We start from the raw sequence: 15,896 nt of genomic DNA on the forward strand, positions 1-15,896 counted from the left end.
CCGCAGCACTCACGCGCCATTGACCGCGGAGGTGGGAGGCGGTGCACGGAGTCGCGGCTTTGCGAAGCGACAGTTCCGGGCTCCAGAAGGTTCCGCTGCTCGAGCCGCCGCGATGATGGGCCCGCGCCCCGTCCTGGTTCTCAGTAAGTTCTGCCGTCCCGGCCCGGCCCGGCCTCCCGGGGCGGAGGGCCAGGGGATGGCCGGTTCGGACCCCCGCCCTACTTTGCTGCTCGCCTGACTCGCCGCCATGTTGGGTCTCCTCATGGCCAGGCGCTCTTTCACAGCCCATTCCGGCCGGGGTTTCCTCTCCTGCGAGGGATTCACTGGGTATCGCTGCCGCCCCCGTCGCGGCTGGAGCTCCCCCTCGCAGCTCCCTATCCACAGCCTCTGCCGCGCCCTCTCCGGGAGATCTCGGAGCCTCGCGGCGGTCAGACCTTCCACGCTCTCAGCTGTTTTTCTCAGCGTGTTGCTTTGTGCTGACCCGTTTGAATCCCATGTGAACACCAATTCTTGGGTGTCTGGTATGCGAAGGACATGGAGCTGCTGGACCGAGTCCAGAGAAGCCCACGGAAATGCTCCAAGGGCTGAAGCCTCTCTGCTCTGGAGACAAGCTGGGAGAGCTGGGGGTGTTGAGCCTGGGGAAGTAAAAGCTCCAGGGGGACCTTAAAACTTCTCCCAGTGCCGAAAGGGGATCCAAGAGAGCTGGAGAGGGATTTTGGACAGGAGCCTGTAGTGATAGGATAGGAAGGGATGGTTTCCCACTGCCAGAGAGCAGAGTTAGGTTGGATAGTGGGATGAAATTCTTCCTTGTGAGAGTGGTGAGGCCTTGACACACGTTGCTCAGAGAAGCTGTGACTGCCCCATCCCTGGAAGTGTCCAAGGTCAGGCTGGACAAAGCTCGGAGCTTCACTCCAATAGAAGGTGTCCCTGCCCATGAAAGAGTTTTGGAATGAAATAGTCTTTAAGATCCACTGCAATGCAAACCATTTTATGATTTTCTCACCATCCACCAACATGAGGTATTCTCAGGGTTGTTGGTTTTTTTTTAATGTTTGGGTATCCCATTATCTTTTCTCCATCCACTGTAGCCTACCGCCCTTTTTCTATAAGCCTGCTTGCCTGAGACTTGCTTCTGCTCTTACTGTTGTTTCCTTTTGTTCTGTCTTACACTTCCCTTTGTGCATGCATCTGCTCTTGAGTAAATCTGGGCATGCTTGAGCCAGGCTTGTAATAGCAGAAAAGCACCCCTGAGCCCAAATATGCTCTATGGCCGAGTTTGGTGAGAGCTGGTTTCCAGCTGTGGTTGTGAGTCTGTTGGTACCACAGCTACTTATGTACCAGAGCAACATTGATTGATTAACTTTATGTTTGCTCAGTTCTGCTTACTGTACATGAGCCTCCGTAACTTTTTTTTGACTGGACTCTACTGTACAATAGCAGCTCCTTGGCAAATCTTAGTGAGTCACTGCAGTTTGATTTTCTAGGGTAATAGGTCCTGTTTCAGGGTTGCAAAGCTGTGTCTCAGGATGCTAACGAGGAGTTCTGTTATAATAGGGAATGTTGTTTTTCACTGACACTGTTTCTATCAATGTATTTCTCATTGTGACTGCAGTATTTGTATTGTAAACTCTGAATTTCAAACTGGTCACATGTTAAATGTGTGACTGGGAGGTGACTGCATCCTTGTTTTGTACTTGATTGTACTTAATTAATCTTATTTTTTTCTGTGTGCTTTAGGTCAGAATACAAAACGGGAGTCTGGAAGAAAAGTCCAGACGGGAAACATCACTGCTGCAAAGGTACCAAATTCTCAGGCTGTTCTGATATTTTTTTTATTATTATTATTTTTTGTGTGTGTATTTATATATTGCAGGGGGAAAACTGGATGTGAAGTGTATTTTCTCTATTTTATGTGACTATAGAGTAGAAGAAGCAACATGGAAAATAATTTTCTTCGTTAGCAGATTTTTTTACTATTACATAAAAATTCTATATAAAAATAAAATATCTGCATTGTTCATGTAATGAGTTCCCTATAAATAATCATGAAGGGATTTAACCAACCAAACCCCCTTTTTCTGCAAAGTCTGAAAATGTCTCAGTTTTGGCATCTGATTGAGATAATAATTTAGCATGGTTCCAGTGTCTTGATAATCCCCATGTTCTCATTTCCAACACAATTCTTAACCTTGGCTGCATCTCAACCATAGCAGAATTGTTGTATCACTTAAATTTTGCAGGGGTTGCTGATTTCACTATGGGTTTTTTAAAGACTTTTTGGTGCCCTTCTGAATTACCTCATTTCTCTGATTCCATCTAGACTATTGCTGACATTATCCGAACATGTTTAGGACCAAGAGCAATGATGAAGGTAAGACTTTGTGCTGCAATGCCTGTGCTGCAGCTGACTAGAAGTGAGACACACATGGAACAGAGCAGTCAAATGTTGGTTCTCTTGTGGTTGCAGATGCTTTTGGACCCCATGGGTGGGATTGTGATGACCAACGATGGCAATGCTATTCTTAGAGAGGTAAGTTTCTTCTAAAGGCTTGTCTTGCATAACACTAGGTCAATATGTGCCTGAATCTTGAATGACAGTGGAGCTGTATGATCTCCTCAGCCATCCTGAGAGCTAGCAAGTGCTAACCAGCTGCACCAAGAAAGGTTCTGACTGGGGAGAAATGAAACATATCAAGCAGGTGTTCTTGCTCTACGGAAATGTGGCTTTGATCATAGATGTGGGAAGTTTTCATGAAGTATTTACAAGACTGATGCAAATTCCAATTCTTTGGTAATTGGAGCTATTATCAACTGAATTGAGACCTTTTGAGTAGATGGTTGTGTTCACAATGCCACATGATGAGACCTAGAAATCATTACCATGAAAGAGCTGTTAAAAGAACATCCTAAAATCTATAATGCCTGAAAAACAGTGAAGAGACACAATTCTGTCAAATACAAGGGCTTGCTTTTGGTCTCAGAAAGGAAGAAAAAAAGACTTACTGTGGTTGGACAGAATGCTTTTGACTGTATTAAAGGTGTGGTGTTTGTTCCATTGAGTGACGTGGGATGTTTCTGCTTTAATATTCTGGGACAAATCCATACCCCTTGCTCCTATCTAGATTCAAGTCCAGCATCCAGCCGCAAAATCAATGATAGAGATCAGCCGCACTCAGGATGAAGAAGTTGGAGATGGGACCACATCTGTCATTATCCTTGGTAAGGAGACTGACTCAGACACTTTTCATAAAGGCTGCAGTTCACTATTTTTCCAAGCAGAGCTCATGATGAGACACATCTTAGTTATTTAGTAACCTTGAGATGGAGAGGGGTTTTTTACAGTGTGAGAGCGTGCTAGGTTCATGAGACAATAATGTGATCAGCTCCACACTTTAGGAAGTTATTCTTTCCCCATGATAACCACAGTTAAGTGTGAAGAAAGCTATAGGTGATGTTAGCACTCTCTGCATGCATAGAGAATATCTTTTTTTTTCATATGTGCTCTCCTTTCTTGACTCATGATTATCCTTCTAACTCACTTGGGGGATTTTGATTTATTTTTAATTGTTTTTAGCTGGAGAGATGCTCTCTGTTGCCGAACACTTTCTTGAACAGCAGATGCACCCAACTGTGATCATCTGGGCTTATCGTAAGGCTCTTGATGACATGATCAGTATTCTAAAGAAAATTGGGTAAGTATGGGCTGGCAGAAGTTAGAGTGGAGGGATGTGGACTTTCTACTGCTTCAAGCTGCTCCTTTGGGCAGCTGTGTTAGTTGAATACAACAGCAAAATTGGAGAGGGAGTCAGAAGGGTTAGATTGTTGCTTGGAATTAATGCTCAGTTTGCTCTTTGGTTTTTCCTTTATCTCAGCACTCCAGTGGACGTGAACAATAAAGAGATGATGCTTAAAATAATTAAGAGTGCGATAAACACCAAGGCAATAAACCGCTGGTCTGACTTGGCTTGTAGCATTGCCCTTGATGCTGTTAAGACTGTGGAGTTTGAAGAAAATGGCAGAAAGGAAATTGATATTAAAAAATATGCAAAAGTAGAGAAGGTGAGTTTGTCCTGAAGTGTTTCTTACCCTTGTGTTCCTTTCTTGTTGTGAACTAGTTTATTGTAGGGTGCATTGAGAAGAATTTTGTGTTACTTCTCTGCAGACATAATCCTTGAAGATATTTCAGTCAGTGGTGTCAGCCACGCTCATTTACAAGTGCCAACAGTGACTGCTATTTCAACTCTAAAAAGGGTACCTGTCAAAAAGATAATTTCAGTTGGATATAGAAGATGGAAAAGAAACATGTTGCTAGACAATAGGATGTTAAAAGTTTCTTAAGTTCTTTCCTGGCTTCCCACTTTAAATCCATGTGCTTAAAATTAAACTTGTGTAGTGATCTGGATGCAGGTTACCTGGGAGATGTTTTTCCTTTTCTGTATGTGGGACAACTTCAAGAGATACTTTCGGATACACAAGTTTTTGTAGATTACCGACTCTGTTTTTGTAGACAACTGACTCACCTCATCTTCTCCCTTCCTCGTGTATCTCAGATTCCAGGTGGTTTTAGCGAAGACTCATGCGTTTTGCGTGGAATCATGGTGAATAAAGATGTAACCCATCCCAGAATGCGTCGCCTTATTAAGAATCCACGCATTGTCCTTCTGGATTGTTCATTGGAGTACAAGAAAGGAGAGAGCCAGGTAAAGTGAGTCCTGTTGGAGACATCGGCAAGTCTTGATTTAGGATGAGTTAAACAAACAAATGCAGATGACTTGTTAAAAGTGCAAGTGGTGAAAAGCATTCTGTGTTCGACCTTTCAGAGACCTGTTGAATGTGGGGGTTAATTCTGTTGTGGGAAAAATAGGAGTGAGGCTGCAGCGTTTTGACTCATTGAAGCAGCTACAGTGATTTGTGTATCTAAGTGCTGCTGGTCATAGCAAAAGAAATATTTCTGAGCTTGAGCTAAGGTTAATGCTCAATTGACAGTGTTGCAGTTTATTTGATCAGTGGTTTTCATTCCTGACTCTTTCCCTGGTTATTATGGAGGAGTTGAGCTGCTTGAAGCTGGGTGAGGTGTATCTAATACAGTGAAGGCTGGAATGAACACTCTAAGCTGTTTATACCTCTTTTGTACAGACTGACATTGAAATTACTCGGGAGGAAGACTTTGCCCGTATCCTGCAGATGGAGGAAGAGTACATTCAGCAGATGTGTGAGGATCTGATAAGAGTCAAACCAGATCTAGTCATCACGGAAAAAGGAGTTTCTGGTAATAGCACATGTGATTCTTTGTGTTGAATTCTTCTCAGTGAGGTTCATGGTGTTGAATGCACTGCTCAGGAACTTAGAGAAAACCCAACCAAAACCCACAACAGCAAACTAATACAACACCTCTGAAACCTGGTGCTGAATCTGGTTTGGGATTTATTTTAGCTTTCTAGCAAATAGGTGTACTCTGCAGGCATTGAAGTTCATTCTTGATGTTGCTTTGTGAAAGTAGACTCTTAAAATAATATTTTGCTTTTACAACATTTGGGAAAGATACCAAAATACAAGTGAAGCTGAGTCTTAACCCCTGGAGAGCTGTGCTACCATTTTGTCTTGTGGCCTGGTTTAAAAAGCTACATTTAGGTGCCTTTTCATGTAATCCCTTTTGCTTCAAAGACTGGAATTAAAATAGCTGGATTGATAACTGATAAACAGATGAAGTTAGACATGATACTGCCGATTCACTACTGAAATTGCACAAACCTGGTTTCAGACCTGGCCCAGCACTACCTGATGAGAGCCAACATCACCGCCATCCGCAGGGTGCGGAAGACTGACAACAACCGGATTGCCAGGTAGGTGTTGGCTCCTGTCTGAAGCCCATTCCTACTTTGCATGACACGGAATTGTTCTGATCTCACTCGTTATCAATTCTGATTTGTGAGCGTCTAATGCCATGCTTTTAATGTGTGCTAGGGCCTGTGGAGCTCGCATTGTCAGTCGCACAGATGAGCTCCGGGAGGAGGATGTGGGAACTGGTGCTAGGCTCTTTGAAGTGAAAAAAATAGGAGATGAGTATTTTGCTTTCATCACTGATTGCAAAGATCCTAAGGCTTGCACCATCATCCTGCGGGGAGCCAGCAAGGAAATCCTAGCGGTAAGCAAGTGCATAGGCAGCTTCATCTCCTGTGCCAGCCTCCTTTGTGATGAGTCATCACCAGCAGACTGTGACCTGGGCTTTCAGCTGGTGTGGTGCTCCAGTTAATAATGAGAAGGGCAGTGGAAGGGTCTGGAGCACAAGGAGCATCTGAGGGAGCTGGGGGCGGGACTCAGTGAGGACATTGTTGCTCCCTATTTAGTAGTGACAGAAGGGTCTAGCCCACTGGGGGTCAGGCTCTAATAACAAGTCATAGGGCAAGAGGAAGTGGCCTCAAGTTGCACATGGGGAGGTTTGGATTGGATGTTACGGGAAATTTTTTCATGGAAAGTGTGGTTAAGCACTGGCACAGGGTAGCCAGGGCAGTAGTGGAGTCACCATCCTTGGAGGGATTTAGCAAATGTATGGATGTGGCACCTTGGAACTTGGCAGTGCTGGGGGAATGTTTGGACTTGATATTAGAGGGCTTTCCAACCTCAAAAATTTTGTGATTCTGTACCTGCTGCAGGAGGTGGAGCGCAACCTGCAGGATGCCATGCAGGTGTGCCGCAATGTCCTCATGGACCCACAGCTGGTGCCAGGTGGGGGAGCCACTGAAATGGCCGTTTCCCATGCCCTGACGGAGAGGTCCAAGGGCATGACAGGTGTGGAGCAGTGGCCCTACCGTGCAGTGGCCCAGGCTCTGGAAGTCATTCCCCGGACACTGATCCAGAACTGTGGCGCCAGTACAATCCGTGTTCTGACTTCACTCAGGGTAAGGCATTTGGCAGGGGCACCAGGGGAGAGTCAGCCTTTTCCTGCTTCACCCAGCTCCTTGGATGCCTCCCACTGTTCAGAACAGTAGCATGTTCTTGTATAAACTCCAAAATGGAGAATATTCTAATGACCTGTTACAGTTTCCTGAGCTCATGGTCAGTTTGAGACTCCAGAGAGGAATTTTCCATTTCACCCCATTGTGGGTGACCTGTCTTTCTGCTTCCAGGCCAAGCACACTCAGGAAGGCAGCCAGACATGGGGGGTGAATGGGGAGTCTGGAGCCCTGGTTGACATGAAGGAGCTGGGGATCTGGGAGCCCTTGGCTGTCAAACTTCAGACCTACAAAACAGCCGTGGAGGTAAGGAGAGTCTGGGGGTATTTTTTGGGAGAGGAGGACATCCTTCCTTGTATGCTGGGGTGGTTGGAAGGGCATTGTACACCCAGTGCTGGGCATGTCTGAGCTTCTTGTTGCTGGAGGTGGGATAATGAGGGATGTGGGAGCCCAGACTCAGTCTTTCCCAGGGTTTTTGATCCTGTGGCTAAATTTTATCATGTTTCATCCCACCTTATCCTGCAAATAGTGCAGAGTGCTCTCACTGCTTCCAATGCCAGACAGAGCTGTGCCTGAGCAATCCTGTGCCAGCAACATGCTGAAATCATCAGTGGTTGTGGGAGTTTTATCCCTTTGGCTGGCTGGGGCTGCCATGTCTCAGCTACCCTTCTGGTTACCTATGGATCCTGCCATTTCCTTGCCGGTGTTGTATCAAAGGCTGTTCCTCCAAGGGATACTGTGTCCTTTCTATGTCAGTCAACCAGAAAAAATGTGTGTCCTTGTTTCCATGGTGGTCAGAAAGCAGCCCATTGCTGCTCCCGTGAGCGTGTGAGACACCATTCCCGTCTCCTGTGCTGAAAGAAGCATTTCACCCCAGGCTGATGGTTGTGTGGTGTGAAATCTGGGCAGGCTGGGTTTTGTCTTTTGTGATAAGCCCCAGATGAGCCCTGGGTGTGGGGTTTCTCTGCAGACTGCAGTTCTCCTCCTCCGTATTGATGACATCGTTTCGGGGCACAAAAAGAAGGGTGACAACCAAAGCAAGCAGTCCGCAGCACCGGACACAGCCCAGGAGTGAGTGGTTGAGTCTCTGCAGGGGAGAACCAGCGGCCTTGACCTTGACATGGGGAAGAGCTCAATGCAGTGGCCTGATCTCGAGGCTGAACCTGGAAAAGTTTATTTAAAGTCTGGGAGGGATGGAAAATACTCTGGACATGGGGAAAAGGCAGTGGCTATTAGTGTCTCTGCCCTGGGGGACACTGCTGCTGGGCTGAGGGTTCCAGACTGAAAATTCTAATTGCCTCAAAATAAATACATTGTTTCAGGCTCTTTCTGTGTTTAGTGCCCCGGAGTAGGGGGGTGTAATGGAAAAGCTCTGCAGAGGGGCTGGGCAAGGTCTTGGGGCAAAATCCCAGTGTGGGGGTGGACTGGAGTGACCTGCCAGGCTGCTGCCATCAGCTTCTCTCTGCCCCCAGAATCACTGCAAAGGTTAGAATCTCCTGTGGGCAGCGGTGGATGAAACTGGGTGGTTTCCTATTGTGAGGTGTCACTTAGCCCCTCTGGGCTTCATTTGGGGGGGCAGGAGCAGCCTGGGCTGCATGCGCTGGTATGCGGCTGCAGCAGGGCAGGACTGGGGGGAAGGAAGGGGCTTCTGGCACCTGCACTTGGACGGGCTGGGCAGGCGGGTCCGTGCCAAGCCCACGAGGTTCAGCAAGACCAAGGGCAGGTGCTGCACCGAAACACAGACAGGGGAAGAATGGATGGAGAGCAGCCCTGAGAAGGATTTGGGGGAATGGGTTGACAAGAAGCTCACCATGCCGCCACAACGTACACTGAGGGCCCAGAAACCGCACATTGTCCTGGGCACATCCCCAACAGCGTGGGCAGCATGTGAAGGGGGGGAATTCTGCCCCTCTGCTCTGTTCTGGAGACACGCCCTTGCAGAGCTGCCTCCAGTTCTAGCTATTCCCCCTCAGTAGTCTCCTCTGAAGTGAAATGAGTCCTGAAATGCCGGTGATGCTGGGATATTGTCAGGGTCTGGGATAGCCACTGTAGGGCTGGGAAATTGTGTATGGTACTGGGATTTTGAGTGAAAATGGGAAAAAAATAGAGTTGAGAAAAGGTTGGTTGGATTGAGGAAATGATGGCTGTGGCCAGCATAGTGTCTATTGGGCTGCGAAGGGGACTGCAGTCCTGGAGCTGAAAGCACTGTGGGGTGGGCTTAGAGGCAGTAGGGCAGCAGCTGAAATGTTGTAGAGCTGGAGCGAACAGCAGGATCCTGCCTTTTGAACCTGGAGGGGTTTCATCCGGGAGAGCTGGAGAAATGCACATCTGGAGCTGGAAGAACAGTGCTGGCAGTGAAATAAAGCTTGTGGCTCAAGAGCTGAAATCACTGGGGCAGGGAAGGGCACTCTGGGGCTGGAGCTGAAATCATTGTGAGACTGGCATATTGACTCGGGTGCGCTCAGAGACCATAGGGTGGGAGCTGAATTGTTGCAGAGCTGGAGCCAAGAGGAAGATCCTGCTCCTTGAACCTGCAGAAGTTTCAGCCAGGGGTGGTGGAGAAACGCATCTGGAGCTGGAAGAAGAGAGCTTGCAGTGAAATAAAGCTTGTGGCCCAGGAGCTGAAATGACCAGGCCAGGGAAGGGGTCTCTAGGGCTGGGGCTATAATCTATGTAGGGCTGGGATAGAGACTGATAATGGGATTGACATTGCTGGGTGAGATATGTACTGCAGGATTCATGTGCTGAAATCACTGTAGGTTGGTGATATTGATGTTGGGGCAGGATGAAAGATTAAGGGTCATAGGTCCAAGGGCTGAGGTCAAGGACAAAAGCTCAGAGATCAGGGGTCAATGGTTAAAGCTGAAAGTCAGGGATTCAGACTTCAAGGGTCAAATGTGAATCAATGTTCAAAGATCAATGTTATGGGTTAATTTTTCAAGGTTATGTGATCAAAGGTCAATTATCAGGGAATCAAACTTCAAAGGGCAGAAGTCAAGAGTCAAAGGTCAAAATTCAGAGGTTAAGAGTAAAAGGTCAATGGTCAGGACCAAAGGTGAAGGGTCCAAGGTTAGAGGTCAATGCCAGGGAGTTGCAGGGAAGAGGCGTATTTATAAACTTTATCCATATTTCCCTGTAATTCTGGGTGTTTGGATTTCATTTGTGCTTGTCAGGATAAGCCATAAACAAACCCCTGAAATCTGCATCGATGTGTCAAACAATTCCACAGAAAAGCAAGTCAGCAGTGATTCTAGAGGAAAAATTAGAGGTGATGGCTTATGATCCATGGGGAATTACACTGGGAATTATGAAACTCAAACACATGGAATTGTGGAGGTGGAATTCCATTTTCAGCCTTGGGCACCTGGAGGAGGAGAGGTGTCCTCATCCATAGCAAGGAAAGCCTGGTGCCCCAGGGTGTCAGGTGCATACAGTGAGCTGTCCAGGGAATGAGCAACAAGTTCCTTCTGCACCTGCCCTCGCTCTTAGAGTGGCAACAGCACAAACTGAGCTGTGAGGATGATGAGGGCTCAGAGCAGCCCTAGGTGTGAGCAGTTATGATGATGAGGGGACAGAGAGGCCCCAGGTGTGAGCAGTTTGAGCAGTTATGATGAGGAGGGGACAGGACATCCCTATGTGTGAAGTGATGATGAGGAGGGGGTGGGTCCTGCCTGGGGCTGTTTTAAGGGGAGGGTTTCTCTCAGTTCACTTGGGCATGGAGCAGCTGGAGGAGTGGGGTTTATGGTGGGCTTCCTGGGGGTGTCTCATGGAACGATACTGAGAGCATCTCATAGGGTCCGGGAGAACAGTTGGATGCACTTGGATGTGGAGCATTATGTAAAGGAGGTGCCGAGGGATAAACCTTTGCTCCCAGAAGCAGCATCTGAGCAGGTGAGCCAGTGTGGACTTGCGGGGAGGACTTTTCTCGTTTTCCCTTTTGATTTCATCTTACTATTCCCCCCCCAGGAGAAAAAAAACAGGGCTTATGAGGACAAAAGGAATTAAAACTGAGGGAAAAAACTCCTCCTCCATTATTGTCTGTGCTTAAACTGGGGGGAATCCCCTTTCAGCTGTGATTTTGAGGGTACTGATAGGAGGAAAACCTGCCTTTTTCCAAGGTGTTAGTCATATCAGTTGACAGGGAATCCCTGTGTTCGATTTTAACTGGAAGGGGAAAAATATTGTTGCCATGTTATGGGCTTGATTTGAGGGTTCTTCCCCCATTTTCATCATCCTGAGGTTTAAATTGAGGGGGAAACCCTGTTGTCTGCGCTTTGTAAGGATTTGAATTGAGGTAAAAATCCCCCTTTTCTCATTATTTGAGCTATTTAATTTGAGGGGGAAACCCCCTTCTTTTCTGCTGTTGTAGGGGATTAAATTGAAGGGCGGAGAACACATTTATTTGCCATTATATTGGTTTAAGGTGGCACGAACACGCCCTGTTGCCTCAGTTTCCGGGGTTCAATTGACGGGAACACCGGCTTTTCCAGCATTTGGTGGGGTCACACGGGGCCGTGCCGCTGCATTTGAGGGCGCTTCTGCCCCCTGGCACCAAATGTCTTGCAGGGGAGCGCTCCTGGCATTCCCTGGGGAATTGCTGAGGTGCAATGGCAGGGAGCGACAGAACCGTGCGGAGGCGAGGCGAGCTCTGCCAGGCCGGCCGGCGGGAGCCGCGGCGCGGGGCTGTGTCCGTCCCTGCCGCTCTGTCCGCTCCGGGCGCGGGGCTCGGGCACCGCCGGGGCCCTTTCGGGTCGGTCCCGGTGCCTCCCCCGCCTGCCAGAGATGCCGCTTTCCTGCCAGGAGCGCGGGGCCGCCCCCGGGTGCCGAGTGCCGCCGCTGCCGGGGCTCGCGTGGCTCCCCCGGTCCCCCCGCACCTGGAGCGGCGCCAGCCCGGGAGCGAGGGCCGCTGGGGGACACTTGTGGCTCGTCAGCTTCAGAGTGCGCTTCCAGAAGCCGCTGAAAGGGGGGGAGGGGAAAAAATCCAACCCTGACCCCCCAGGCTTTTTGTCTGGGGGCTTTGTTGGTATTGTTCTTCAGCCGAGCCACGCCTTTAAATAACGATGTGGCGCCTTCTAGAAACTGTGTCCGATACCTTTTGCACCCTAACATGAAGGCTTCGAGCTCAGGTTTTTCCATTGCTGTGTTGATTGCGGGTCCAAGCTGACAGCTTCCCGTGCATCTGGTGTGCATGGATCTGTTTGTGATGTTCATTTCCTCATGATGTTCTCATCCTTGTGGATGGAGAGCTGGGCTTTTTGAGCAGTCCGTATTTCTCAAGCCTCGAGGCTTGTTTAAGCCTTGCACACGATTTTCTGGAGACGCGGGCTGGGGGAGAACTTTGTCTTGGTGCTGTACTAGGGAATGGAATGCAGGGGGTTCCCGCAATATCCCCGTGGAAGCTGAAATGTCCGAGGAAAGGGATGTGACAATTCTCGGGGCTGAACCCGGCTCCCAGCGCTCGATGCGAGAGGACGGGGCCGAGGGACAGCGGGGTAGGAAGGGCGAGGTGCTTCGTGCTCTGGGTTTGGTGTTGCTGATGTTTCCAGAGTGTGAAAAACGAGGTTCACATAATTTTTATAGAATTTAAAAGTTTAATGAAAAAACAATTAGGAGAAGAAATAAAGTATACAAATACTGCCAGGTATCTCTGCATTCAGCCAAGAGAGCACACCTTACTAACAAAGGATTGTCCCTTAAAAACAGAACTCTACTACATATCCATAAATTCTCATGCATATTCATACATTCTTCTTAGGATCTTTGGTGTTCTTCTGTTTAGTTTTCTCTTGCCCCCTTCCCAATAGATCAATCTTCTTGGCGCCATTGAGATTTACATTCTCTGATACCAGGAACGCAATAAATTCCTCCCCCAGAGCTCTGGTCACTGCTGTCTTCATCTGGATAAAATAGTTTACAAATGCAGGAGTCTCTAGCTATTTTTCTTCAGTTTTTGGGTTATACAAACAAAGACAGTTTTTATTTTAATACTATGCTATAACCTAACATATATGTATTATACTACTATTTCTAAATTTCATCAATAGCAGAAAAAAAACCCCAACTATATTAATAAAACAAAATTTCTCATTCTTATACACATAACATTCATTTTAATATTTGCAAAAAGCCAACAATATCAAATGTATCTATAACACAGAGCCAGAGCAGGTTGATCTGGTTCTGGTGCACTGGAACGGGATCCAAACCTTAGAAAGGTTTGAGACAAATTGTGAGGAAATGTTTTAAAATGAATGTGCTTCTTAATAGAAGTCAGGTTTCAGTCAGTTTTTTAATTGATTTTAAAGGAATTTTTTTTGAGGAAGAGTGAAAAAAATGTTTATTTTAATAAGTAGAGTGTAGGAAAAAGGATGAATGATGTTAGATAATTTATTTGTTGTGGAGTAAAGATCAGTAGATTTAGAGGGTTTTTTTTTTTTTTGCACATGTGGTTGGGATGTGGCGTGGGTCTTTGTGAGCCGTGGGGTGTTTTGGCGGTAGCTTGGGTTTTTGGATTGGAGTAAAGTTGAATAGTTTTAGAAGTTGTTACGGCTTTGGCAATTATTTTGTATTCACTAATCAATGAGAAGTTATTTTTAAAAAGTAAAAACTGGATTTTTTGTTGTCTGTGTTTAGACAATAGAGTTGAGAGAGAATTTGGGTGAGGCTGTATTAGTATTGTATATAGATTGTATGTTCAAAGAATTTTTTCTTTTTTAGTTTTGGAGTTACAGAATTTATGTTTGGGCTTAAAGCAGATGATAGGGGATATAATAAAATGTAATTTTAGGACATTTTTTATTGTATATCTTTGGCTTAATGGTCAAATTAATGTTTTTCAATTTTAGATATACTTTTATACAGATACAGGTAAATATAAATAGTGGTAGTAATATTTAGTAAGCAGAGTTATTTATATGTGGTTTTTATTCAGTATTAGATTTTTTTTGGTGGCACGTAGTGTGTTGTTTTATTTTTTTGTAATGTATACTATGTGCAAGTTGGTTTTTGAATAAAAATGATTTTATGCTTTTATGATATGATTTTATGAATGGGTTTGTTTGTATTTTAGGTAGAATCAATTAAAATAGATTTTGATATGTATTATTGGGTTTTGTTTATTGTATGTAGGGGTTCAGACTGGGTAGGGTTTGTTTGGTTAGCTGAGTTTTGGGTGTTAATTAGGTGGCTTTTGTTAGATGCAGTTTTCAATTTTTGAAAGTTTTTTATTGAGTGGTTTTAAGGTGATTTTTAGTAATTGATGGTATCATTTTATTTTGTTTGTAGGTCGTGTATAATAATGTATATGTACTACTTATTTAATGTTATGTTTTTTAGTTTAGGTGTTGATGATAAGTTTGGATTTCTCTGTTGTGGTGTTTCTTAGTTTCATTTCTGAGGATGCAGGCATTTATATGGTGGATTTTTATAGGTATATTTTTGGGGGTGGTGTTTATTAGCTTTTTAGTAGTTTAGATTTTTTATATATTTTAATTAGCTATTAAAATTTTTTATAGAGTATTGGTAATTGTTTATGTATTACTATAAATGTAGAGCTTTGGGTTTTTTTTTACTAACATTTAGGGTTAGTTGAATGGTTTCGAGTTTAGTGAGTTGGTCTGATTATTTTCTAATAGTTGGTGTGATTTGTTGTATGGAGTTCAATAGGGTTACTTTTTATTTATGTTTAACTTTTCTGATGTGATAAGAACTGTTAGTGAAAGAGCATAGCATCATTTTTTGCTGGTAGTTTGTTGTATGGTGTTGAAAGACCCCCGAGCTGTTCACCAGTCTTCACAGAAGTAATCGTGAATGCCGTTTATTTCTATCTTTAGCACACCTTTTATAGGGTTCTACAGGGTCTGCGGGCAGAGCAAGCTACTATTGGCTAGTACACACAGTTTACATATTTTCCCCTACACACAAGGATATTGTTTTGCTTTACTCTCTCTTCTGCAGGCAAGTTTCAAGGATTTTAGCCCTTAATATCACGACTTATTTCAAAGGCTGGTTTGTGCAGACAGACCTTTACCAATATATAAAATACAGCAACGATTCCCCCTTTCTCTTTTTGCACAAACCAGGCTTTGGATAAGATAACACACAAGTTAGACTGTCATCTCAATTAACATCATAAATAAAGTCTGTCCCCCTTCTAGCACAAGAGACCTCAACCATCCAGTGGTGCCCCAGCTGGCGAACCGACTTCCAGTGGGGTCACTATCTTCTTCCAGGGCATGTAACCCATCCTGTAGCTGTTGTAGTTGCTTATGGATGGAAGCTGAATGATCAGTACGATCCAAGCAGCACATGCCTTCAAATTCCTCACAACCATGTCCTTGTGCTAAGAGCAAAAGGTCAATTGCAGCTCAGTTTTGTAATACTGCATGATGTGTGCTACTCACATCGGCTGAAAGCTCACTTAACATTGTGGATGTTAAGTTCAATCCTTCCTTAGTCTAGCAAGCGAGCCTTTTTAGAGTGGCTAGGCTTTAATTCATTCAAGCTTCGCTATGACTGTTTGATGTTCTTCATTTTGCTAGCTACATTCAGCAATTGATGAAGGCTTGGGTGGAACGAAGTTAGTTTCTCAAGATAACATGGTCCTCTGTGGATTAGCAGGAATCTAATTCCATGCTCTATCTCCACAGATTAGGAATATGGAATTAGGTAATCGCTTTGGCAATTGTCCTGTGAGATTGCACTGTGAATAAAGGCTTTACTTTCCATGGTAGTAACGAGATCAGCCATAGGGCTGACTGCAGCTGAGTGCCGCATTACTTTGTTAGAATGACCTTTTGTTGGGGGTTTAAACATTATCCATCCACCTGAGGTATTGGTGGAACTTAACAAATCTAATTCTTCTGAGGGTTGTAACATTGAAAACTTTGGTAATTTTTGCTTGCCAGCAGGCTTCAAGTTGTCTTAATGTGAAGCCAACAGTGC

At 45.4% G+C, this 15,896-nt stretch overlaps 1 protein-coding gene across 4 annotated transcripts in view; it reads left to right on the forward strand.

The window, feature by feature from the left end:
• Positions 1-15,896, forward strand: part of CCT3 (chaperonin containing TCP1 subunit 3) — a 22,798-nt gene continuing 6,902 nt past the window's right edge. For 2 of the 4 annotated variants that reach the window (XR_004500252.1, XR_004500253.1), the window contains exons 1-13: positions 1-143; positions 1,738-1,799; positions 2,321-2,371; positions 2,468-2,530; positions 3,123-3,219; positions 3,575-3,692; positions 3,873-4,059; positions 4,551-4,700; positions 5,137-5,269; positions 5,762-5,843; positions 5,965-6,145; positions 6,654-6,899; positions 7,128-7,259. Coding sequence is in view for 2 of the 4 variants with exons in the window: in XM_015650039.3 (XP_015505525.1) it covers positions 113-143; positions 1,738-1,799; positions 2,321-2,371; positions 2,468-2,530; positions 3,123-3,219; positions 3,575-3,692; positions 3,873-4,059; positions 4,551-4,700; positions 5,137-5,269; positions 5,762-5,843; positions 5,965-6,145; positions 6,654-6,899; positions 7,128-7,259; positions 7,924-8,028 (1,638 nt within the window). In the remaining 2 variants the exon portion in view is untranslated. Of the gene's footprint in view, positions 144-864; positions 1,020-1,737; positions 1,800-2,320; positions 2,372-2,467; positions 2,531-3,122; positions 3,220-3,574; positions 3,693-3,872; positions 4,060-4,550; positions 4,701-5,136; positions 5,270-5,761; positions 5,844-5,964; positions 6,146-6,653; positions 6,900-7,127; positions 7,260-7,923; positions 8,280-15,896 lie in introns of those variants that run through there. The other 2 variants (XM_015650039.3, XM_033519761.1) reach the window with 2 other exon arrangements.

This window comes from Parus major, chromosome 25LG1 (genome assembly GCF_001522545.3).
Source record: "Parus major isolate Abel chromosome 25LG1, Parus_major1.1, whole genome shotgun sequence".
In the NCBI taxonomy this organism is placed as follows: domain Eukaryota; kingdom Metazoa; phylum Chordata; class Aves; order Passeriformes; family Paridae; genus Parus; species Parus major.